Raw genomic sequence first — 26818 nt, forward strand, 5'->3', positions numbered from 1 at the left:
ACACAGAACTCTTCAATGACAGCTGCAGCAAACTGTAATATCAGGGACACTGGTGTGAGAGGTTTGTAAGTATACGCAAGCAGGTGTATTTAGTGCTGAAAATTCCCCCTTGCGTAATGTGTTCTGCTTCATGCAAGCTAAACACAGATGTTCCTATGTTTGAGAAATGTATCTAAATCTTACGTGTTTTTGGTTTCAGTGCAACGGAAATACAGAAATAGACCAGAACTAAAGTAAATTTTCCCTTCGGATAAGTGTACGTCATTAGAATCCTTGTAATACATTTTAAAGCTGCAGACCAAGCAATATCCTACATGTATGCTTTTTTTAAATAAATCAGTTCTGTACTATGAGAAAATATTTGTAGCAATAATTTAAAAAAAAACCTCTGAATTCCCTTTCTACTGTATTATAATGTAACAAGCATGTTTTTGTTTCCATAGCAACCATTTACAAAGTCATATCCCCTTCCTCTTCTGAAACAGGCTCTGGCACACACCCTATTTTGAACCCTGCTCTCTCTTTAGCAGTGCACCAATTGTATCTAATGACTGCCTGGTCACATGATCTTCCCACAGAAATTTGCATCTTTGGTCCTCTTCTGCTGCACTGACAGCCATTTAGTGAACCCCCCAAGCCAAATCTTTGCCGCAGATCGATCGACAGCATAGCTAATTGCTTATCATTGTGTGGATTGTATTGATGAACATATTAAAGGGAAAAAAATTAAATAAAAACAAACGGCAGCTTGGACTGCTGCTTTAAAGAACCCAGCCGGACAAAGGAAATGATAATGTATAGAAAATGGGATGTGTCGTATCATATATTAAACAGGACATCTGTGAGGTCAACTCGTTCCCCAAAGGGGCCAGATCAGAAAACATTCAGGGTAACATTTCCACAAGCTTATTGCAATGTCATTTTAGATACATTTAAAAACTTTAAATAGTCATTTTTAACATTTGGCAAACATTTAGAACATCTGTACCATATACCGGTACATTAACATTAACTTAACGCAGTGATTTTCAACTAGGGTTCCCAAGATCCCTTGGGTTCCCCGGGCGTCCCCTAAAGGGTTCCTTGCAATTATCTGGTCATGTGAAAATTGTACCAAATACAGAAGAATTTACAATGCATCTGATCTCAGACGCGCTATTAGAGAGGTTGGGGTTATAATAATAATAAAGATAACAATAATAATAGCATGTTCTTGTATAGTGCTGCTAGTTTTACGTAGCGCTTTACAGAGACATTTTGCAGGCACAGGTCCCTGCCCCGTGGAGCTTATAATCTATGATTTTGGTGCCTGAGGCACAGGGAGATAAAGTGACTGCCCAAGGTCACAAGGAGCCGACACCGGTAATTGAACCAGGTCCCCTGCTCGAAACTCAGTGCCAGTCTTTACTCACTGAGCGGCTCCTTTCTTACAATGCATCTGATCTCAGACACAGGTTCCTCAGAATTTCACTTAGGGTTCTTTAATCAACAAAAGGTTGGAAACCGCGGCTTTAACGTAAGGCTGGGGTCGCCACATTTAAGTTTTTTAAATACGGGATGCTGAAATCCAATAGGAAAATTACATTTGAATCCAGACATTTCCTATATGTTTTAGTGCCAAAAACACTCACTCTTTCTCTCCGTCCTCCCAATTCTTGCCCCTCCTCCTCACAACCCCCCTCCTCCTCCTCACAAACCCCCTCCCCTCCTCCTCACCGCCCCCTTCTCGCTGCACAGTACTTAGGCTACGGCCCCAGTGCGGGGGTTGCGCGCGCGACGGGGTGCCTGGCGGCACTCGTTCCCTGCATCAGAGCGATCTGATGGACTCCACGTAACTCGCGATGGGGAGGCGTGGTGGGGGCGCGGCCATGATGTCACACGACTGGTTCGACAGTGTGATTGTGCAAAAAAAGGCGCTAAACACTGAAAGTGATCACTAACTATAAAGTGACAAAATAAAGATACAATATCATACGTGAATGTAATTTAAGTGACTAAAATAGTGCCATTTGGCGTGATAAATTTAAACGTTGCAACTCCCTGCTCAAACCCTCTGGCAGGGACTGTGTTCACTGGTCCTCAGAAGGTAGATACGTTTCCTCACAACCCAAGGGGAGCATGTAGGAAAAAACAACAAGAAACAGCAATCTAAGTGCAGATGGAAAACTTATGTGTAAGTCAATTCACAGGATGTCTTGGCTCGTAAGTGCAGCCTACTCACAGGATGGAGGTGGTATATGGGCAACAATGGGTGACTGGATTATGTGAAATTTCTTATACCCAGGTGTAGATACACTCCAACTCAGATTCCAATGCAGTGGTGAAATGCAAAGACAAAGAATGTACCCATAGTGCAGATCAATGATATAAAGGTAAATCTTTTATAAAGGTTCTAAAAATGTGCACTTACAATAAAATAGTGTTAAAACAGCATATATCACTTAATAGTGCATGGAGTATAGATCGGATACTGCCGTGACTCACCCTGCTGCCTCCGTTCTGTGTTCAGTGAGCTCACCCGCATACAGCTGACTGCTCACTCTCTGCAGCGTTAGTAACTCAGCTCCGTCGCAGTCTCCAGAGCGTCACGTCACTTCCGGTAAGGCTTCTGTGATGGGCAGTATTTCGGCACCAATCCTCTCTTCCTCTGGGCGGTCCTACTCTATGCGTTTCACCGCGACGTGATGATCTCCCAGAAACCTGTTCCTGCACTCCTGATATTATATGGAAACCCACCAACAGGCTGTGTATAGCACTCAGAGCTTGCAGTGGCGGTACTGGCATATGCTTGTCTGCACCTTTGCCCTCATTGGCTGAACCGCCGCCGTGACATGGCCAACGCTCGGCCGCTGCACCAAAAGACATACATCTTGTCTTTTGGCAAAGGCAATCAGGCATCGTGCTTACTGGGGTCTGCCCCATAGAGGGCTGTACTTTGTGTACGGCGCGCGCGCACCGCAGCCACCGGGGACGAAGCCTTAGGCTAAGGTCCCAGTGCCTCTGCTGCACGCGCGCCCGCGAGGCTGGCGGCGCGTGCAGCCGATTCCCCGGTCTGCAGGGAGCTACAGACCAAAAGACAGGACGGGACGGGGGGGTTGGCGTGACGGGGGCGCGGCCGTGACGTCACCCGGCAGGTTCGTCTTCATTGGCTGAACCGCCGGGGGGCGTGGCTTAGCGCTCCGTCGCGAGTCCTGATCACAAACTCTTGCGAGCAGGAGTCACTGTCGGCAGAGCGCAGCGCCCCCCCCCTCGCAGCGGGCCTGGTCCCATTGTGCAGCGGCTATTGTCCCTGCAGCGTCCCCAACAGCGGGCGCTGCAGTAGCCAGCGGGGACCTGGCCTTACTTGGCAGGGAAGGTCGGCCGGCAGGAGAAGGATGGCAGCAGTGAGGCAGCAGAAGAGAGGGGATGGCGGCTACAGTTGCCATCTTCCGCCACCACCCTTCTCCTCCCGTCGCTGCCAGCCGACCTGTGTCCCTGAATTGTCCCAGAAATACGAGACAATTATGCGTCCCGACAGATCTTTCAGGGGCAACAGGACAATCCGTATATACGGGACGTCTGGCAACCATACACAAAGTCCAAGGGCCACATCAAGCCAATTTGCGGGCCACATGTCATTAGTTGAAGAGCCCTGGTCTAATATTTCATCTATGAAGACACCAAATAAGTTAGGGTGCGTAAAAAAGTGACAGAAACCCTCCACCATACAGTGTAAAGCAAATACACATACCACATTGCCAGCACGTTCACGTCTCAGACAGGTCTGCAACCCTGCTTTTGCCCACTATCTCTTAGCATACAGTGCTTCCTCTGCATCAAGGGATTCTGGGAAATGACATGCAAATGAGCACTCCACAGCGTGTCACTTTTTCTATGAAGAAGTAACTGGAAAAATAATGCTGCACTCGGGGACCAAGGGATTCTTACTCTTTACCACCAGGTGGGAGCACAATGCTGCAAAAAATATCTGTGTAACTATACAGCAATGCTGAGTCCCTTCATCCACAGCTGTATCCAGGGCACACCCCAAGCCTGTTCAAGCTTTCAAAACAGCATCCTGAAGACGTCACATGTTTTTAAATACATGTAATAGAAAGCTTCAGTGTCTACTGTCACCATGTCTTAGCTGTATGGCTACATTGTGTCTATGGTTCAATTATTTTTCAAACTCTTCCTGACATTTCCAGGGGCGATCATTGAAGTCTCCAGAGGTGAGCCAGTGATGTAAAGCAGAGGAATTTGTCCCCAAACATACGGAGATTTCGACATGCAGAACTTGGTAAAAAAACGTTACATTGTCTGGCACAAAGTAGGGACTTTTATGCTGATAATGCAGTGATTTAGGTCGCTACAAATCTGTACAAATTCTGCTTGTGTGCCTAACATAATGGCTGCCTTAAAGTTTCAATGAATCCTTCTTCCTGTGTAACTCGGCAGCTACAATGTATCCTTATGTTACAGCTTGCAGCTCGAGCTGCTGGAAATATTGGCAACAAATTGCAACACTCCTATTTGTGATAAAGATTAGAGATGGGTGAATTTTTGGGGCGCATTTGGAGTCTCAGCGGATCGGCCGTTTCCTCTGGTCCGCGGATCTCAACGGATCAATTTCAAAAAGGGCGATTTGCGTTTTACAGATTTTTTATTATTACAAATACACTCCGCGGATTCCGCCACCCGTGGACGGATTTGTAGAATCTAATCTGTGGATTCAGAAATTCTTAAGAATCCGCCAATGTATTGCTGAATTCGCGGAGTGGATTCTACTAATCCGTCCACAGGTTGTATACAATGGCGAATTGTGATGAATCCACACGGATTGAAACTGCCCAAATCCGTTTGCGGCTGAAGGCTGAGAGGTGCAGGGAGAAGGGGGGCTGAGAGATGCAGAGACGCAGAGAGATGGAGGGAAAAGGGGGGCTGAGAGATGCAGAGAGGAGGGAATGATGGGTGGGGGGAGGGAGGAGGGAAGAAATGAATAGATGAAGGGGGAGATAAATGGTGTGTATTTTTGTCACTAATACATATAGGAAATGTATGGCTTTAAATATAATCTTCCTATTGGATTTCGGCATCCCGCGTTTTAAAAACATAAATGTGACAACCCTAGAGAGAGACGTGTGTGGGGGTAAGAGAGGCGAGAAAGAGACAAGCTGGGGAAAGAAGAGAAATGCATGAGGGCGACCACACACCACGTTTCGATCCCGAAGAGGGATCTTCTTCCTGGGGTCTGCAGGTTGGATCCCAGGAAGAAGATCCCTCTGCGGGATCGAAACGTCGGATTTTTGTGTTGGTTACAATACAGCTCTTTGTACACTTACCTCTGAATGCTGCCTCTCTTTGCTGTTCCGCTGCGCTGCTGGATGGTAACGTACTCTTTACATTATTTATGGGACTAGCACCAGGCTTATTTGGATTACAACGTTGGAGTGCTTGCAGTTAATAAACTTTCTAGATACTACAGTAACACTGAAAGATGGCAAACTACACACATCTGTATACAAGAAACCAACTGACAGATGCAGTTACCTCCACAACTCCAGCTTCCATCCCACTCATACAAAACAAGGTATCATACACAGCCAGGCTATAAGATACCACCGCATATGCTCTGACACTGAAGACAGAAACAGGCATCTCACAACCCTGACCGAATTGTTCAGACAGAAGGGATACAAACCAAAGACCATTGCCAAAACTATTACATCTGCACTAAAAGCCCCACGAGAACACCTGCTACAATACAGACAGAAAGAACCTACCACACGCATACCACTAGTGACCACATACAACCCTACCCTAGAGGGAATACGAAAAATAATCAAAGATCTGCAACCCATGCTGACAGAGGATGCGACATTAAAAGAAATCTTTCCCAAACCTCCCATTCTTGCATTCCGGCAACCACCAAACCTCAAACAGAAATTAGTCAGCAGAAAACTTCACAACGATTTTAAAGACATGGATAATGGCACAAAACCGTGCAGCAACAAACGCTGCAAACTCTGCAAACACATTTGCCAAGATCCCACAGCCAGTCACAACCATAGAACATACAATGTTAAAGGATCATACAGCTGCACATCCACGAATATAGTGTATATGATTCAATGCAACAAATGTGACCAAGGTTGCTACATTGGGGAAACCAGCCAAAAACTACAAGGAAGAATGAATATGCACAGACACTCTATACTCCACCTCGAAGAAGGAAGATACTGCTCACCTGTGGGACATCACTTCTCACAACCAGATCATTCCATAAATGATTTAAAAATCAAAATCCTCAATGGAATGTTTAAAAGCACCCAAGAACAGAAAACATTTGAACTCAGAATAAGACTCTTTGACACCAAAACCAAACGACTTAATGCGGACATGGGTTTTCTCACACCCTATCAAAATTGTTTGTAATTATCCTGCTTGCCTCTATTCTTATCCACACTTTCTCTCCCCCCAGCATCCCTTCCCCTCCCCACCTTTCTTTGACACTGTCCCCTGGCTTCAAACACTTAACACCCAACCTTATCTACAGTAAATATCTGTTGTTGTTTTTCCTCTCTCCACACTGTATTAGCCATTGAATCCTTTGTATATCAGTATTGCTTGACCTGAAGAAGAGAGGAGAACTTTCGGAAGCTTGTCCTATGACATAAATTGTTAGTCCAATAAAAAAGGTATCACCTAATACTGAAGAACTCATTTATTCTGCACTATATACTGTACTATATTCGGCACTTAGAAGTTGTTTCACTTTGTTTTTAATGTACAGTAAGTGTATATCAGTGAATGTATTCTCCTCCTCTCCTTCCCCTCTCCAGTTGGGAATTAGATAGGAGAGGGAGATACCTACCTGCCTAATCTTTATTACACTATCATGGAGACTGAGAATAGAAGATAATATCTCCAACATGCACAGTCCTCAGTGTAATAGAAACATGTCAGACTTATATTCACCTCTGTGTGCTATAGGGACCAGCAGCAAATAGAGCCGCACATTTCTGTTCCTGACACCCAGATATTTCTGTGCTAAATGCATTAACACTGGAGTCTCCTTTTCTCCTCCTCAGAAAGAGCAGCTCACTAGCACGCAGGAGCAAGATGCACACTCACACTCATCATTCTTCAGCAGATACATTAACACATTCATTTCCCATCTCTACATGAAATCAACAAGGTTCATGAGCCCAGAAACACAGATAAAACATATACATGTGTAGCCCCCTGTAAACAGCACAGGCTATACCTATCTTCCTTATACTGTGGTAAGTCCTGTTAAGATCAGGCCCCAGTAATCATCATGGGTTTTCCCCCTTCATAGCTCTGCCCTGAGTGGTAGATGCAGGCCTGGACTCTGCTGCAGGCGTGAGCAAGAGGGGAGGTTCTGCTGACATCACGAGAGGCGGGGCTAGCTCTATATTTAGCAGCCAACTCCGGTGAGTTAGTGTTAGTTTTATGCTGGAGTTATACCGAGAGTCTGGAACTACCGGTTAGTTATGCCGAGAGTATGCAGTTGCTGGTTAGTCATGCCGGGAGTATGCAGTTCAGTTAGTATGCCGTGAGTCAAGGAATCCTGCGGATCGGTCCGAGGAGTTGGAGGAGACCGCGGTCTCCCCTGCGCAGAGTGCAGGAGCAGAGAGAGAGGAGTGGAGAGATTCAGATTCCTTTAGTAGAGCTGATAGAGTTATAGACTTGGTGGACCAATGCCCTCACCCCACTGCCAGGGGTGATGGGGAGAATCCAAGACCCACCGCGAGGATAACCTCGGGGGTGGGCCACGGGGTATTGAAGCCCTAGCCCAGACCATCCTGTCGGAGGAGAGACTTGGAGGGAAGGAGAGGAGGAATTATCTGTGTGGGATGAGAGCGGAGTAATCAGCTTGGCTGTTGTTGTTGCGGCTACTGGACGCCCCTACCGTGGGGAGTTGCTGATCTGCTAATAAAAAGGACTATCCTTTGTTACCAAAGACTGTGTGTGAATTGGAAGGTATTACCCTGGGACCCAAGGGGTTCTTCTATACAGGTCCTGTCCCATTTTCCTGGGTGTATAGAAGATGGAGGCGCTGCACCACTAAGAGATCATGGAGGCTACCACCCCAGAAGCCCGGTCCTGGCTCCCCCACAACATCGCAGGAAGCTCAGGCCCTCCTGTTCCTCACAGGTACGCACCACCACTATGCATGTAATCTGCCCTCATGCACCCTAGACACCACCGTAGAGTCTGGGGGAAGGGGGCAAGCAGGGTTACACATGGTAATACACAGGGCCGGTGCAAGGCTATTTGGCACCCTAGAATCTAGGGCCTAGATGAACCTTTAGCCATGCAACCCTCCCCACCCCAAAAAAAAAAGTTTGCTGGACTTCCCCGGGCCTGACACAATTCTGTATCTCTCCTAGCCCTCAACCCTCGCTCCCTCTTCTCCAAATCCCTCTCTCCCCCCCACATCACCCCTCTCTCTATCTCCCCATCCCTCTCTCTCCCCCCCCCATCCCCCTTTCCCCCCAACCCCTCTCTATCCACCATCCCTCTCCCCCCACACCCCTCTCCGGCTTTACCCCTCCTCTGTTTTTACCACCTTACACCCCCCCCCCCGTATAGTAGTCTCCGCTCCTGCAACAGTCCCTGCTGCAGTGGAGTGCGTAGCAGTCGCAGAGATAAGTTGCCTACTCCCAGCACTACATCCGCCGCCCCCCAAAATATGCCACCCTAGGCAACTATGTTGTTGTACCGGCACTGGTAATACATAGTAATAAGGCCAAAAAAGGGAAGTGAAAGATATCAGATAGAGGAGAAGTGACCAATTAGTGACAGATTCAGGCAGCTCCCCTAGCTGCAGTCGCCCTGTCTCGCACACACATATCTCACCAGCTTGTTCTCGGTCAAAAGTCTTCTCACTTCAGGACCGGACTAAATCTTAAATAAAACAAAATGAATCTTTGCTTTTGGAGCGTTATCCTCATTTCCCTTCAGATAAGTAAGTATTTTGTTTGCATGTTACTTTGTGTGACCTCTATACTCAGGTCACTGAGTTTGTCACTGAGAATCGGACTGTTACATTTTAGGAATAATAGCATGTTCTTGTATAGCGCTGCTAGTTTTACGTAGCGCTTTACAGAGACATTTTGCAGGCACAGGTCCCTGCCCCGTGGAGCTTACAATCTATGTTTTGGTGCCTGAGGCACAGGGAGATAAAGTGACTTGCCCAAGGTCACAAGGAGCCGACACCGGGAATTGAACCAGGGTCCCCTGCTTCACACTCAGTGCCAGTCAGTGTCTTTACTCACTCCTTCTCCATAGATACATACAATTCTACTCTTCATTGCTTCAATTAGATTGTAAGCTCCTCGGAGCAGGGACTCCTTTCTTAATGTTACTTTTACAGTATGTCTGAAGCACTTATTCCCATGATCTGTTATTTATATTTGTTATTTATATGACATGTATTACTACTGTGAAGCGCTATGTACATTTTATGGCGCTATACAAATAAAGACATACATACATACATACATTGCTCAGGGGAGTGTGATCTCTATAGCGCTATGGGTGGCTGGGCTATATATGTGTGTAGCCATGTATCCTCTTGGCTACTAATCTGCCCTGCCAAACACATAAGCCCTGGTACCAGTGCAGGCAGTTTTAGGGTTAATCCGTGTTTTCCCCTGCAGTAAGCAGCTTCAGTCCAGGGACCATCCAGTTGTATGCTGTATCCTGCTATTGAAGAATAAAGCCTGTTCCTGTATATTATATACTCCTGCCTGAGAGTGCAGTTATTCAGGGGGAGTACCAAAGAGTTTTCCTGCAGGGACTGCACCCAGTATCTGCAGGAGCCTGCGGGGAATGGAGGCACTGCACCGAGTAAAGAAGTAGTAAAGAAGTGAGAAAGAACCCCAAAAGCCTGTCCTCTTCTTCCCCACTGCCATCGGCGGATGCTGAGTATTCTGTGAGCCAGCAGGTGAGCAGCACAAAAAACTGTGTAATAGTGAAATCTCCCAGAGGGTGGCGGAAAACCTGTTTCATTTTGAGGTGCTGCTGAGATGCTTATCAGGACAGGCTTTCACAGCGAAGCAAGTAAGAGAAAGGAGGTACGCTCCAGTTCTAAGTACATGGAAGGAGGGGGTAGGCCAGGTGTAGTATCCAGGGGATTCTTGCCTAGCAAGGGACCAACTTCTGCCAGTGGAGCTGCAGCCTGTGCTGCTCCCTATTGTATGGTAACCTGTGCTGATTCATGCTATCCTAAGGGTTGGTACGTAGGGCACCTGGAGGGGGTGTTTTGGCTGTCTCAGACCCAGAAACCTCAGGAAGGGGACTATAGTGTTAGGGTCCAACGGGTGGCGTTCACAGTATGTGTGGGTAGTGTCCGAGGGGGGGGGGGGGCTCTTGAAAATCAGGACGCCAGAACCTCAGGTTGAGGAGCTACAACAATACTAATAGTATTCCCCCAACACAGGGAGCCGCGGTGCTAATTGAGCTGTGCACGTGTGCAGCGTCCTGGGGGGGAAAGGAGCGGTTCCTGCCAAAATCGGGAGGACCGCGTGGAGGAGTTTGCAAGTTGCAAGCTTTTCCCTTGCAAAATCTGGGCAGGGCTTGGTGCGAAGCTAAGCCACGCGGTGCAATGTGTTCGGTTCGGCACAAAAGCTGAAGCCGCACCCATCTACTGTGAGTGGTTCGGCGCGAAAAGCCAAAGCCACACCCAACTGTAATGTGTAATGTAATGTTCCTGTACTCCCGGATCCACCAGGGGGAGGAGGCACTGTGCTACCCAATAGACTGTCACCACTGGGGGTGGAGCCGGATGCGAGCTACCGCACCCTCAGTTCCTCGTGGTGAGCTAGCTGAGCAAGAGCTAAACCCCACTACTACCGCGTTATACCCTACAATGGTCGGGTGTTTTGTGTCCCAATAGCGACTACCAGGAGGCTTTCTGGTAGTGCAAGTCAACGGGGAGAGCTTCCTTAAATGCATCTGCCCCTGCTGTAACTTTCCAGGCGGAGAGGTGTCACGATTGTGCTCGCCACAAACCGGGACCGGACCGCGGGGCTGAGGCTGGGTTATGAAATCACCGACCTTATACCGCGCAGACTGGTCCGGAGTGCGCAGTTCATAGTCAAACAGGCCGGGTTCAGGACTGGAGATAACAGCATAGTTGTTGGGCAAGCCAGAGTCGGGGTAGGAGATATCCGGGTAGTCGTAGTTCAAGCAGGGAGTCGGCAACAGGAAATCAAGCTGGTCCTTTTGCGTCAGCGCAATCGCTGCAGGTCGGGAACGAGGTTTACGCGAGTGGCGTCCACGACCCATGGCTCCGGTCTAGGAGAGGGAAGACTGACCGCAAGAGGCACACCACCAGGCAGCACTAGTAACCCCGTGTTACAGCGCAAACGAAGCAGGTCTGTAAGAACCAGGAACTCAGGAACTCAGCGTAGCAGCAGCAGGCCTGGAGGAAACTGGACGAGTACAACGAACTGGAACAAAAACAGAGATACGTAACGAAAGAACAAGGCTTGTGGCAGAAACACAGGTAACATCCCATAAGGATCTATGCTCGGCAAGGAAGTGAAGCCAAAGCAGAATATTTAAAGCGACAGTGACCAATCCGGACGAGGGGCATGGCGGAGGCGTGTCGAGGAGCTGCTCGTGAGTGGCTGAGAGACCAGGAAGTAGTGGAGCACAGCTGAGAGTCTGTAACACCAGTGCCAGAATCCAAGATGGCGACGGCAGAGTTCAAGGTATGCACTGGGCGGCGGCATGGGTGGCGACGGGGGGTAGGGGCAGCAGCCGCTGCAGTACTGGTAGTGGGTAAGGAGGGGTCACACCACAAGGGACGTGGCCCCCGATTCCTTACAAGAGGCAAGCCTGACATCTAAATACCCGCGGTGTGGGACTCGCCACCTAAAGCCTAAGGTGTCGCTGCCATCTTTACCGGACCGGAAGAATGATGCGGCCTTCCTGCCGAGAGGTGCGGACTGGACTGCAGCCTCGGGAGCGGACGCTCCAAGAGACCCGTGCGTGGCTGTTCCAGAACCTACAAAAGACTTACGCGGTAAGGTGACCGCCCGGGAGGAGGTTGAGGCACTTCCGCTGGTGGCGCTGGAGCGGGACCGCTGCCTGCAAGCCGCCGCCAGCGACAGCGAGGTGTCCCGGTCCTCTTCCCCTGAGGGCGAGTCCCAAGCAACGTCGGACGACAATGAAGGGAGGCGCTCCGTTGTGATGCTCCGGCTGGAGTGTCACCCCAGTGCGACTGCTATGGAGACGCTTACCTTCAAGGGTGAACGGGAGCGGAGTCCCGTAATGATGACGTCAGCGAGATCGACGGTGCACCCTAAGCGGAGGAATGCCATGGCTGTGGCGGTTCCTGGACAACATCCCCAAGGTAAGTCTGAATTTGATTGGGGAGGTGGGGGTAATTTGTTTATGTATTGGGGAGGTGGGGGTAATTTGTTTATGTATTGGGGAGGTGGGGGTAATTTGTTTATGTATTGGGGAGGTGGGGGTAATTTGTTTATGTATTGGGGAGGTGGGGGTATATTTTATATGCATTGGGGGGTGCGGGTATATTTTATATGCATTGGAGAGGTGGGTGTATATTTTATATGCATTGGGGGGTGCGGGTATATTTTATATGTATTGGGCTGGTGGGGGTATTTTTTATATGTATTCGGGGTTTTTTTGCGTATATTTTTTTATATGTATTCGGGGGGCGTGGGGGTATATTATTTTATATGTATTGGGGGTGGTCTCATCTTTTACCATTGTGTCCAGTATTTTTGGACAAGCCACCTGGCAACCCTCATTAATATGCGCGCACCCATACACAAAAACCAATGCAGCAGCGCCACCTAGTGGTGTTACTCAGATAAAGTATAACTAGTGATATTTCACAACATTAAAAGGCTGTGCTTAAAATGAAGAATACAACAGATATATTAAATATATACACATAAAACTAAATATATATATAAAAATACACAATGATAATAAAAACTGTTCCAACTACTCAACCTCTAAAGGAACAGCTAGGTTCTTTCAAGAGTGCAGGTACCGAAAAGGTGAGGGAGTTGGTTGAAGACAGCAGAACACTGTTGGTTAACAGCAGCCCTTGTAGTCTATGGCTGCTGTGTTGGTAGGTAAAAATAATGCTGGTAGTTGTACTGCACCGACACACTTTATTCGAGCAAATACCCGGTATGTACCTGGCAGATACCTGGAATGCGCCACTCCTAACCTCTGACAAGCCCCGTTGCATTTGCCTTCCCAGCCTGGGTTCATGCCTGGCTGATGGGCGGCTGATCTGTTAAATGATAATGATTAGGATTTAATAGGCTGCAATGCTTCGCGTGTCTACCAGATGGCATAAATTCATGAATTGTAATGCAGTTTATATATATATACTGTGCAGTATTGCAGCCAGCGGGAATAAAACGCTTCAATCCCTGCTTGGAAAATAACTCAATGTACTCGGGCAGAAAACAGTCACAAACCTCAATACACCCGGGTATACCCGAATTCGTGGGACTAGCCAAGCTCGAATAAAGTGTGTCGCCAGTGTAGGTGCAGTAGAGTCTTGACAGGGAAAGGAAAAAAGGGACTGATGGTGCAGTATGTTAAAACTTTAATAATCAATGCACACAATGATTGGAACCCCTCTTTTAAATTAAGCTCATCTGCAATTGGTCTGTATTTAACTTGTACTTGGACAACATCCTGTTTAGAAAATCCATCTGTTTTAATGTCCCTCACATGCACTAATTAAGTTGCCTGGGCTGTACTTAATTCTGGTGAGATTTTAGAGCTATATAACGAGTCAACATTGCAGCCCTAGCTGTCTGCAGCCCATGTCAAGTAGCCCGTTTAAGTATCAAGCATAGAGGAGTTTAAAATGGAGTTCAAAAGGAGTGGACAACACCTACTGACCCTGATTCCTGCATTTGATCTACGCTGGAAAGGAGGATATTATCTACTCCAGACTGCACATCTCTGCACTTTACTATTGCTGTGCTGCCACCTCTATTATTTATATTTGCTATGGCCTCACTTCTTTTCAAATGATGCACTTCCTTCTACCAGCCTCATTATGTCTCCAACTCTATTATCACCAACTCTCCTCTCTTCGCCACTTCTCAGTTTACATGAACTACTTTCTTACCTGCACCTTCTGTCACTACACAGCTATACCCCCTGCACTAAAACACACCCCTACAAATCATCCTCACACATTCTCTTTATATCCATGCTTCTCCTCCTTGCTTCTGGGGATAGCAATCCTGGCCCCTGCCTTATTTCTACATGCAAATGGGGAAGACCAGGCGCTTACCTTTAGTAACAGATAGTGATGACACCAATAAATGTGGTTACTCTCTTTTGTTGCAGAGTTATTCCTATGGTCCCTTCTGCTTCAACCCCTAAAAGGGATAATCCAAAGCCCTTATGAAAACGTGAGAACAAAAAATAGAGTAGGGGGAGCGAGGGATCAGTAGACATACACCAATAAAATCAACGACAATACAACATGCATAAAATAAATCCAATGTAATGGGGTTGGGACAAGAATTAGAAGATAATAATATAGATACTTACACGGCCGTGTGTAAGTACAATCCAAAGAAGGTATCTTTGTGACGGAATATTGACCCCTCCACAAATAAGTGCAGGGGGATCTCAGAGGGTATCTATATACTAATGTAAATACTCACACGGCCCAGTGTGAGTAAGGGTGCAGGGCAGATGTCTTTAAGGTGGAGTCAGTCTGTCCAGGGTGGTTGCCGGTCAATCACATCAGGTTTTGCCCATGTGTGGCTATAGCTGATCTGTACTCCTCTCTTGCTTATACTCAGCAATGTGACTCTCCGTTTTAGCGGTGTGTGGGGATAAGTGAGGCACAGTCTTAGCAGTATGCAATAAAAGGTATTTATTGTGTATAAAAACGATAACAATACTGTCACACTCACATCAATATAATAATATAATATCCCCTGGCTCCTCCGTGTGGTTCAGTCTAGCAGTAATCCGCTCCGGCCCCGCGTCCGGGGTGCAGATAGCTGGAACTAATCCGCCCGGCTGCAGATGCTAACAATTTTCTCCTAAACGACAGTTGCCACCACCAAAAATGGCTTAGGAATATTCCATACGGGCAATTCCGACGCATTAGACGCAATTGCTCGGACTTGGAGACATTTGAGGAGCAGGCAGGCATATTGAAAACAAAGTTTGAGGAGAGAAACTATAAAACAGATATAATCCAAAATGCTATCTCTAGAGCAGCACAACTAAGTAAGGATGAACTGCTAGTGCCCAAACAAAAGACAGAGAAAGTAGATTATATAGTACCCTTTGTTACAAAATTCAACGACGAGGCTCATGATGTGATTGATGGCAACCACCCTGGACAGACTGACTCCACCTTAAAGACATCTGCCCTGCACCCTTACTCACACTGGGCCGTGTGAGTATTTACATTAGTATATAGATACCCTCTGAGATCCCCCTGCACTTATTTGTGGAGGGGTCAATATTCCGTCACAAAGATACCTTCTTTGGATTGTACTTACACACGGCCGTGTAAGTATCTATATTATTATCTTCTAATTCTTGTCCCAACCCCATTACATTGGATTTATTTTATGCATGTTGTATTGTCGTTGATTTTATTGGTGTATGTCTACTGATCCCTCGCTCCCCCTACTCTATTTTTTGTTCTCACATTATTTCTACATGCGCTCGTCTTCGCCTGCCAAATGCAACTTCTACTCCATCTGGTGTCAATCCCTCTAACCTCATACCCATCCCCTGCCACCCTCCCTCCTCTCTCCCTTTCTCCTGTGCCCTTTGGAATGCTCGCTCCCTCTCTAACAAGTTCCTCTCTGTGCATGACTTTTTTCTCTCTCACTCTCTGCTCCTCTTTGCTATAACTGAGACCTGGCTCACTCAGTCTGACTCTGCTCTGGAAGCTGCTCTCTCTTATGGTGGCCTTTCTCTCTCCCACACTCCGCCCCCTGATTGCAGGGGTGGAGGTGTGGGGCTCCTCCTCTCCTCTCTCTGCCATTACCGAACCCTTCCTATTCCTCCCTCTCTTGCTTTTCCCTCCTTTGAGGCTCGCACTGTCCAGATCTTCTCTCCTCTCCCTGTCCATGTGGCAGTCATCTATCGCCCACCTACCTCTACTCATCCCCCTTCTGCCTTTCTCTCTCACTTTGAATCCTGGCTCTCTTTCTTTCTCTCCTCAGACTCCCCTATTCTGTTCCTTGGTGACGTAAACTGACACATTGATGACCCCTCTCTTCTTTGGGCCTCCCGCTTTTTCTCTCTACCCTCTGCTTCTGGCCTTCAACAGTGGACTGCAGCCAGCACCCACAAGGATGGCCACTATCTAGACTTGGTTTTCACTAAAAAAAATTCTCTCTCTGATTTCTCCATTTCCCCCTTTCCTCTCTCTGACCATCACCTCATCTCATTTTCTCTCTCTCGCTTTTCTTCTCCATCTCCATCTACCCCTCGGTTCTGCAGAAACCTGCGCTCTATTAACCTACCTGCCTTTGATTCCACTTTACGCTCCTCCCTCTCATCTCTCAGTTCTGCTCCACACCCTGCCAACCTGGACAGGGACTACAACTCTGCCTTATCCTCTTCTCTTGATCTACATGCCCCGCTTTCTCTCTGCCGTCCTCGCCCTTCTAACACCAGACCCTGGCTAAATTCCCACACGCGCATGCCGCGTTCCTCCACTCGATCCTCTGAACACCTCTGGAGGAAATCTCACACTCTCACAGACTTCCTTCAGTACAAATTTATGCTGTCCTGTTTCAACTCTGCCCTCTCTCAGGCTAAACAAATCTACTTTTCTTCACTAACCAACACGCACAAATCTAACCCACGTCGACTCTTTTCTGTCTTTGACTCTCTACTCAGACCACCCTCGGCTGCCTCCTCTTCTTCCGCCATCTCACCTCAGAACTTTGCTGACTATTTTAAGGAAAAGGTGGAATCCACACGTCAGAACATCCCCTCTGTTTCCTCCTCCCATCCCACACCACTTCCTAACTCTCCTCCTGCCTTCCTTGACTCTTTTTCTGTTGTTCTCGAAGGAGGATGTGTCACTGTTGATCTCCTTGTGATGATAGGGAGGGTTTGGCCCGGGATTAAAGGGGTTACAACCCCATTTGGCCACCCTCTACTCTCATCAGGGAAGCAAGGGGTTAACTGGACTGAGGTCCAGTAATGTGTTTTGCCTTGCTTCAATATCCAAATGTTTACTCCCCTGTGTAAATGTATCGTGTTATGCCAGTGTTTGCATCACCTACATGCAGGGATCCATCCGGGAGGGCAAGGGTTAATATTTTTTTAGTGATTATAGCCCTTTGTGTAATTTTCCCGCCTTTTCAGGCACCATTTTGCAGAGTCCCATAGGCCGCCATTAGAGCTCAATGCATTTCAATGGCGGATCTTGCTGTTTTGGACCTGTTTCCCGTGAAGACCAGCAGGTGGCGTCCGAGAGGAGAAGCGGCAGTTTCCCATTGTAAGTCAATGGGCTCATTGACTTCAATGGAGATTCCTCGACGGCACTTTCCAGGAACGAGTTGGCTGCCGTCCAAACTGCAAAACCGCAAAGCGGATACAATGTCCTTTAAAAGAGTTAAATCACTTTAGTCAAGTCCAATGTTAAGTGGTGTGGGAATCTACAGTTCTAGAGCACCTAGAAATAAAATTCTTTTTGCCCCTAGTCCCTAGGCCTCCCCCCACTCGACCACCACCGGGTCCCCGAATCCTGGACCCCCGAGAAGGGTCGTGCCGAGAGAGCGGGTCGCGCCATAGGTTCCAATGGCGGCGGCAGAAACAGCTCAGGATTTCGACTAAGTGTGAAAAGCTGAAAATCATGAGTCCATATCTCCGGTTCCGGAGGGTCCAGAGGGCCAGGGTTTGGGGTACCTGTAGGCACTGCTCCGGCATGGCTGCAGAACCCTCCTTGACCCTCTTAAACCAACCCGACGGAGTATGAACCCCCTTGAAAGTTCGGGACTTTTGCCATTGATTCCAATGGGGGAAAAGCCGTGTGGCGGAAAAATGATTAAGTGTAAAATGTTGAAAAGTGTAAGTCCATAGCTCCGGTTCTGGAATGCCCAGAGGGATGGGATTTGGGTGGCATGTAGCCAAGGTTCCGGCTTTAATGCATGCCCCTTCCCAGCCCCCTCAGACCAACCAGATGGAGTGTGGACGAATGTAAAGATTTGTGGATTTTCTCATAGACTTCAATGGCGGCGGTTCCCCATTGAAAGTCTATGGCAGGAAACTCCATTGACTACCACGGCGGAGTTGCTCCATTGAAACCCACGGCGGCGGAGCCCATTGTTTCCAATGGGGATTTAGTGAAACGCTGAGATTTCTTTTTAGCGGAGATTTTTATAATAAAATATGAAACAGTTTGTGATAATTGTGTAACTCCGGTTCCCAAGGTCCTAGCGGGCTGAAACTCGGACCATATGGTGTCCCAGTTCCGGCATTAAGGTCTGGAAAGTTTGGACCCGCGGGATCTACCAGAACTGGGTATTTTAATATGTGTATGTATTAAAATGTATATGTGGTTTGGGTCTGTTCTGGAAACTGCAGACTCCGTCTGTTATGCTAATAGGCAGGAAGAACATCCTGCAAAGAATTTACATAGCCCGGTGATCAAAGGCTAACTGCCTAATTGTTTATGCTGGGCCCAGGAACCAAGGAACTGAGTGGTTTTTAAGTGTGATACTTCACACTAACAATGGAACTCAAAATCTGCTTCAAAGGGCTTCAAAGAGATTTTTGCTAGACAACTCGGCGCCTTGAGTGTAAGATAAGGGGTAAAATGGTATATAAGTCAGAGTCCCCCCTTACTCAAATGTCTTCATTCATGATCTGCATGTATTGCTGTGATGTCAACTGAATTATGGAAGAAATGGCCCATCCTGTATCCTGATGGCTTTCTTGTCCTAACCTTTAAGTAAGTGTCAATATTTTACCTGTTATTTGTATATCTCGTGTGTTCACCTTTATCAAGGAATAAATTATATTTTATCATATCTAAGTCTCGTACCAGTTCAACCCAGTTATTTGGTGTAAATTACAGCCTGTCATAAGTTACCGTGACACTCCTCTTCTCCCTCTACCACCTGCCCTCTTGACCCCACTCCCTCCCATCTCCTAAAACCTCTTGCTTCTACTATAATCCCTATGCTCACATAGATTTTTAACTCTTCCCTCTACACTGGTACCTTTCCCTCCTCCTTCAAACATGCAACAGTTATACCATTACTCAAAAACAGCAAGCTTGCCCCTACCTGTCTTTCTAACTATCGACCTGTCTCCCTCCTTCCTTTTGCATCCAAACTCCTTGAACGTCTTGTATTCTCTCGTTTGCTCCATTTTCTCAACACCTATTCTCTCCTAGACCCTCTACAATCTTGCTTCCGCACTGCTCACTCAACTGAAACAGCCCTACTAATAACTAATGACCTCCATGCTGCCAAAGACAGAATCATTACACTCAGCTCATTCTACTTGATCTCTCATCAGCATTTGACACAGTGGACCACCCTCTTCTCCTTCACATTCTCCATACTCTTGGTATTCGTAACAAAGCTCTATCGTGGATCTCCTCCTACCTCTCCCATCGTACTTTCAGTGTCTCTTTTGCTAACACCTCCTCCTCTATCGATCTCTCAGTGGGGGTACCCCAGGCCTCTGTCCTGGGACCCCTTCTCTTTTCTCTGTACACACTCTCTCTAGGTGACCTAATCACATCTCTTGGGTTTAAATATCACCTCTATGCTGACGACACACAAATTAACTTTTCTACCCCTGACCTTACACCTGCTGTACAGACCAAAGTTTCCGAATGTCTCTCTGTGATATCATCCTGGATGGCACTCCCCTGACTTAAACTTAACATTTGCAAAAACAGAGCTCCTTATTCTTTCTCCCAAACCTGGCCCTACTACCTCCTTCCACATTACTGTTGGAAGTACCATCATTCACCCAGTAGCCCAAGCACGCTGCCTAGGGGTCAAACTCGACTCCTCTCTCACATTCTCCCCTCACATTCAAAACGAATCTAAAACCTGTCGCGTTTTCCTCCGCAGTATTACAAAGATACGCCCTTTCCTCTGTTACTCGACTGCTAAAACGTTGACTCAGGCCCTCATTCTCTCCTGTCTCGATTACTGTAACCTCTTGCTGTCCGGCCTTCCTGCCTCTCACCTGTCTCCCCTACAATCTATCCTAAACGCTGCTGCCAGAATCACTCTTTCCTAAATCTGTCTCGGTGTCTCCCCTGCTGAAATCCCTTTCCTGGCTTCCAATCAAATCCTGCATCTCGCACTCAATTCTCCTCCTCACTTTTAAAGCTTTACACTCCTCTGCCCCTCCTTTCATCTCAGCCCTAATTTCTCGCTATACACCATCCTGACTCTTGCGGTCTGCTCAAGGATGTCTTCTCTCTACCCCCTTTATATCTAAAGCCCTCTTCCCGCCTTAAACCTTTCTCAGTTCCTGCCTCGCACCTCTGGAATGTCCTTCCACTCAATACCCGACTAGCACCCTCTCTATCCACTTTAAGACACACTTGCTTAAAGAAGCATATGAGTAGCACCGTAGATAATACTATACACGATACATAAAGCTTGGCCCCCCTGCAGACGCACTTACCAGAATGCCCTCCTACTTTCTTTGTACATTCTCCCCACCAATTAGATTGTAAGCTCTTTGGAGCAGGGACTCCTCTTCTGAAATGTTACTTTTATGTCTGAAGCACTTCTTCCCATGATCTGTTATTTGTAGTTAGTTGTTATTTATATGATTGTCACCTGTATTACTACCGTGAAGCACTATGTACATTAATGGCAATAAATAAAGACATACATACACAATGATAAAATCCCCCTGAATGGACACTCACATTTGTTTATGCTATTCAGGACATAAAATATTATTTTTTCCGATGAGAACAGTCTCCCTCCCCTCCGACGCTGAATACCGACCGGTGTGGGTCTTTGCTCAGTGGTTTGCCTCGTGTCTCTCCCCATAGCGGCCGCTGGGAATCCTACCGGGCTCTGACGTCACAATTTTCCGGTCACGTCGGCTTTCTCCTCCTCTGTTCACTCAACGCGTTTCGCTAGTGTCAATCTAGCTTTGTCAGGACTGTTATTCGATCTACGCTACCTACACTAATAAAGTTACAATTCTGCTCCTACTGGTTGGAATAGAACCGAGGATGATGCATGAGAGAAGCTATTTCGACATGCTACCTAATACAATAAAGTACATTACAGTCCCTAATGTGACCGGATAAAAAATACAAAGTAACATTTAGAAGATTTCTCAAAGAACATAGAGCATTACTATATTAATGTTGCAAGACAATGTTTTGTGTGTGTGGGGGGGGGAGAGGGGGCGGTAGTGTGTGTGGGAGGAGAGGGGGCGGTAGTGTGTGTGTGTGGGGGGAGGGGGTTGTAGTGTGTGTGGGGGGGATAGGAGGCTGTAGTGTGTGTGGGAGAGAAGGGACTGTAGTGAGTGTGGGGGTGAGAGGTAGCTGTAGTGTGTGGGTGGGGAGAGGGGGCGGTAGTGTGTGTGTGGGGAGGAGAGGTGGGTGTAGTGTGTGGGGGGGAGAGGGGCTGTCATGTGTGTGTGAAGTGAGAGAGGGCTACAGTGTGTCGGGGAGAGGGGGCGGTAGTGTGTGTGTGTGGGGGAGAGGGGGTGGTAGTGTGTATGGGGGAGAGGGGGCGGTAGTGTGTGTGTGGGGGAGAGGGGGCTGTAGTGTGTGTTGGGGGAGAGGGGCTATAGTGTGTGGTGGGTGAAAGGGGGCTGCCTGTAGTGTGTTGAGGGGAGATGGGGCTGTAGTGGGGGGGGGATAGAGGGGTCTGTAGTGGGGGGGGGGATAGAGGGGTCTGTAGTGGGGGGGGAGGGGAGAGAGGGGTCTGTAGTGGGGGGGGGGAGAGAGGGGTCTGTAGTGTGTGTGAGTGTGTGTGTTTGCAATAAAAGCACAAAAGAAAATGTACAAGAAATGAAAATGTGTTTGTGGGGGGGGATTGTAGTGTGTGTGTGTGTGTGTGTGTGTGTGTGTGTGTGTGTGTGTGTGTGTGTGTGTGTGTGTGTGTGTGTGTGTGTAAATGCAGAATATTATGTTTAGAAAAATCAATATAACTATACAAAAGTGTCTATATTTGTGATATATAAATATATATAAATTACATTTAACGTATAAAAGTAATAATCCCCTCAGAATAAGACATTAATTACTGGACAATAATACCTTGTTCTGAGGGGTTTATTACTTAAAGAATGAAAATAAAGTGTACACTTGAGCCCTGCTGATAATTGTCACTGAATGTGACTCTGCTTGCAGTGTTAGTCTGAGCTGAGGCACAGACACAGAAACCAGAACTAAGGCCGCGCTTATAGTGCCGGCGACGACGACGAGACGTCGTCCGAAACCAAACGCATTGTCGCCGCCGTGTGCGCTTATAGTAAGCGCGACGGCGACAAAGCGACGGGGCGACACGATTTTCTGAAGCCGGAATATTTGATTTTTCACGGGCTTTCGCCTCATGTGACAGCCCCTGAACCAATCAATGCCCGGGTCGCCCGCAACGCTGCCGCAAAGCGAAATACAACTTTCGCTAGCAACGGGTGACGTCACGCGTTGCGTCGCCGTCGCGGGCACTAGAGGCGCGGCCTAACACTGCCCGCACTGTTCCTGGGTAGGGTTGCCATGTGTCCGGTTTTCACCTGGACAGGCCGGTAATTCCGATGCCTGTCCGGTATAAAATTGGAGGTGATACCGGACACCTATGTGTCCGATATTACCATTGCAATTTGCGGCGGAGGGCTGGCAGCGCAAGCGCGAGGTCAGCCGGAAGGCGGGCAGGAGGGTGGGCAGCGGCGAGCGCCGGGCGCAGTCAGGACTGGAGGACTCGTGAGTCGTGTCCTGACTGGAGGAGAGGACAGCCAATCAGAGGACAGCGGGGGGGAGGGGGGCGGAGCCCATACCCGAGCAGCCCAGAGACAGGTCCTGTGATGTCTGCGTCCTGCAGGAATTAAGGTAAGGACACAATATGGGGGGGTGGGGGGGATATGATTATGGGGAGATGATGGGAGGGGGATGAGGTTTGCACCTTGTTGTACCTTGATAATGTATGTTCCTCTGTTCCCATGTTTCATTATAAGCATGTATTTTAATGTTTTAAAGTGCATTTCTGTATCTCCAGTTCTGGAGGTCGCAGAGAGTTCATATTTGGCCAATATGTGGAGTCACTGTAGGCATTAAAAACTGGCAAAGGATGACCCACTGAGCCCACCAGAATGGAACTTATTAATATGTGTAGATATTAAAGTGTATATGTATTTTATTTTGGATCTGTTCTGAAAATGCAGATGCCATTTGCTAGGCTAATAAGTCATGAAGGGCAGACGGCTGAGTAGCCTAAGCACGGTGATCAAAAAGTAACTGCTCTGATTGTTACCCAATGTCTAGGGATTAAGTATTAATCAATCAACAAACTCTAATTGTTACCTGAGGGCGTGGGTTAGTCTGTTAGTCTCCACATTAGAGAGTGGATACAGATAATTGTTCACCAATAGGCTGTGTTTAATGTTAAGAATAGGGTTGCACAGGTATATAAACTGTGTCAACCCTACAGTTTTTAGTTGTGCTGGAGTTGTGCTTCTGATACCATCTTGAATGTCACTGGATTGCTGGAGTTGTGCTTCTGATTCCATCTTGAATGTCACTGGACTGCTGGAGAATTGCTAGTGGATACTTCTCCATCCCCCAACCCTAAGTAAGTGTTACCTTCTTGTCTGTTAATTGTACTATATTGCTGTGTTCACCTTATTTAAGGAATAAATTATATTTTATTATATCTAAGCCTCATTCAGTTCAACCCAGATATTTGGTGTTCATTATATCTTGTCATAAGCTACCGTGACAACCCCCTATTCACGTACACTGGTATTACATTTTTTATTAAAATAGTTTCATTACCTTAGCGGCTATCCGCAAAGGCAATGAAGGGGTTCAACCTCAGTAGCCTGTTTATTGGGGGCAGAGGGGGTGAATGAAGGAGGTAGTAGCCCTAGGGTGGGTGGTTAGGCCTGCCAGGAAGGTTGCGGGAGGAGTTAACCCCTTCACTACCATAGTGGTGGGAACCGGTATGGTAATGAATGGGTTAACCAGTCCTGCTACCACTTGGTATGCCTAAAGATCCATCCTTGGGGCTACTACCCCCTTCACCCAATCCCTCTACCCCCAAGAAACAAAAATAAACACAACAACCCTACTACCCTCTCTTGCATGAAAGAATGAGAGAATGAGAGAAAGAGAAGAGAGAGAGAGAGAGAGAGAGAGAGAGAGAGAGAGAGAGAGAGAGAGAGAGGAGAGAGAGAGAGAGAGAGAGAGAGAGAGAGAGAGAGAGAGAGAGAGAGAGAGAGAGAGAGAGAGAGAGAGAGAGAGAGAGAGAGAGAGAGAGAGAGAGAGAGAGAGAGAGAGAGAGAGAGAGAGAGAGAGAGAGACAGAGACTATGGAGATGTGTCTGTTGTTATCCCAATAAATCCCGTTGAGCCGTTGCTGATACTTGGAGTTATTCTTGTCCTATGGAGGTTCCTGTGGGGATGAACCCTGTCTATGGCAGGAATCCTGCAGGTGGAGGCGCTGCACCACACCAAGGTAACATTGTACCCCAAAGCTCCCTACCATTGTGGAGACTCAGCCTCATGGGATCTAATAGATGAGCACCAAAGCATCATAATACTCTATTTACCAGCAAATCTCTAATGCTTATTACATTACATAGGTTCCTACAAGTCCCTGCCTTCTAACCACAGGGCTTCCTCTTGAGAATAGATCTGGTGTCACTTGCTGAGCCGTTCTCTAATGAAGAGGCTGCATGATGATTCATTGCTGAAAACATACGATGATTCTTTACTTTTGGAGCCTAATATTCTTTTTCCATCAAAAAAGTAAGTGTTTGACCTGCATTATACACGTATTAATGTTCAATCCTAGAACTAAGAATTGAGCGGCATGTTTCTCTAGCAGCAGAGGAAGCAGCTTCAGAACATAAAGGGTTACACAGTATTATTCATTTATTTGTTTATAAAATGTTTGCATACACTAGAAGAAAAGGGAAACCTAGTAGATCACTCAATCACAACAAGAGTATTATGGTAATATTAAAAATATTCTTTATTGGATGCGCCCGACAAACACTTTACTTAAGTGATTCCCTCAATGCATATTTTGTCTATCCCTATGTTAACATGTTAACATCTTGGGTGGTTTTTGCGGAAAGCCGTTAAGTGTGTACATTCACCCCACCGACCTATTCACGGCACCATCTATCTGCCGTGGATCCACTTCAACTGCCAGCTGGGATGTGTCGGGTGATTGGAAGTAATCCCTAGTTGCCTCACAGCACAGCCGCTCACTTACATGGGCCTACGGTGCTGCTGTTGCATGCAGCAGGCGTTTGACCTATCCTACATACAGGACATTATTCTCTTCTAGACACCTATTGCCTCCCTGATTCCTACATATGATTACATTACTTTCATATGTCATCTACTGCCTCTCCATACTTACCCTCCGCAGCAGTGATTACATTTCCTGCTGATATCATAGCGGAGGTGTGCTCACACGGAGGGAGACACTCTCTGCTTGGCAGTGTCCAAATATTATTTTACACCTTGAGGTATATCTGCATTACACCTTGAGGTATATCTGCATTACACCTTGAGGTATATCTGCATTACACCTTGAGGTATATCTGCATTACACCTTGAGGTATATCTGCATTACACCTTGAGGTATATCTGCATTACACCTTGAGGTATATCTGCATTACACCTTGAGGTATATCTGCATTACACCTTGAGGTATATCTGCATTACACCTTGAGGTATATCTGCATTACACCTTGAGGTATATCTGCATTACACCTTGAGGTATATCTGCATTACACCTTGAGGTATATCTGCATTTACCATTTAGTAGTAGCAGGTTAGCCTTGGTTTTGTAACTGATACCCACTCAGCTACATTAATTTTCCTATTGATACCACTGGCTGTTGAGGCAGTTACTATACAGCAGTTTTAATACTGGCCCCTTAATTCTATTTCACAATAGGCTGTCAATTTGCAGCACGAGATTCTGACTACTTGTCATGAATCTCCCATATGTATATCTACAGAGCTGTGACAGCTATGTTACATTGATTACGGTCACATGCTGTTTGATTTGAAACCCCTATATTTTATATTCATTGATGACAATAAAGAATATATATTTTAATATTACCATGATATTCTTGTTCTGATTCAGTGCTCATCTAATAGGTTTCCCTTTTATTCTAGTGTATGCAATTCTACCTTATCTAGTGAGCACCTCACTCTGTTACTGCCCAGCTGTGCGGGGCTCCCCTTTTGTGTGTAGTTATAAAATGTTTGACCAGGAAGTAATATATTGAGAGTTACGTCTCGTTTTCACGTATGTCCTGAGCACAGAGTTATGATGACAATACATGGTTACATTAAATGAACAGGGTTATACATTCAAATTACAGACATTTTTTTCATGAACAGTTAAAGATAATATATATTATGGGCGTATGTAACAGTTACGCACCAGAAAGTATGCCAAATGTTCCTGTTTTACGTGTATCAATACGCCAATACGCTCTTCTTTGCAAGCTTTAAGGGCGAGCTTAAGGTACAATTTTGAGATGCAATGTGTTCCTTTTTTTGGGCAGGGGAAGGGAGAATGCTACCCCTAACACACCATAACACACTTTAACACACAATGCTG

General features: G+C 46.8%; 2 protein-coding genes across 3 annotated transcripts in view; one reads left to right on the forward strand and one right to left on the reverse strand.

The window, feature by feature from the left end:
* LOC142498998 (SLAM family member 9-like) overlaps positions 1–21164 on the reverse strand; it is a 62952-nt gene extending 41788 nt beyond the window's left edge. The window contains exon 1 of the mRNA XM_075607731.1: positions 20918–21164. Coding sequence (XP_075463846.1) covers positions 20918–21044 — 127 coding nt within the window. The 5' untranslated portion in view covers positions 21045–21164. The remainder of the gene's footprint in view (positions 1–20917) is intronic.
* Positions 21165–24817: 3653 nt separating this feature from the next.
* The window catches only part of LOC142498999 (SLAM family member 9-like), a 41879-nt gene continuing 39878 nt past the window's right edge, over positions 24818–26818 (forward strand). The window contains exon 1 of one of the 2 annotated variants that reach the window (XM_075607736.1): positions 24818–24975. In XM_075607736.1, the coding sequence (XP_075463851.1) occupies positions 24930–24975 (46 nt within the window). In that variant the 5' untranslated portion in view covers positions 24818–24929. The remainder of the gene's footprint in view (positions 24976–26818) is intronic. The other variant, XM_075607733.1, reaches the window with a different exon arrangement.

This window comes from Ascaphus truei, chromosome 7, assembly GCF_040206685.1.
Source record: "Ascaphus truei isolate aAscTru1 chromosome 7, aAscTru1.hap1, whole genome shotgun sequence".
NCBI classification, from domain to species: Eukaryota; Metazoa; Chordata; class Amphibia; order Anura; family Ascaphidae; genus Ascaphus; species Ascaphus truei.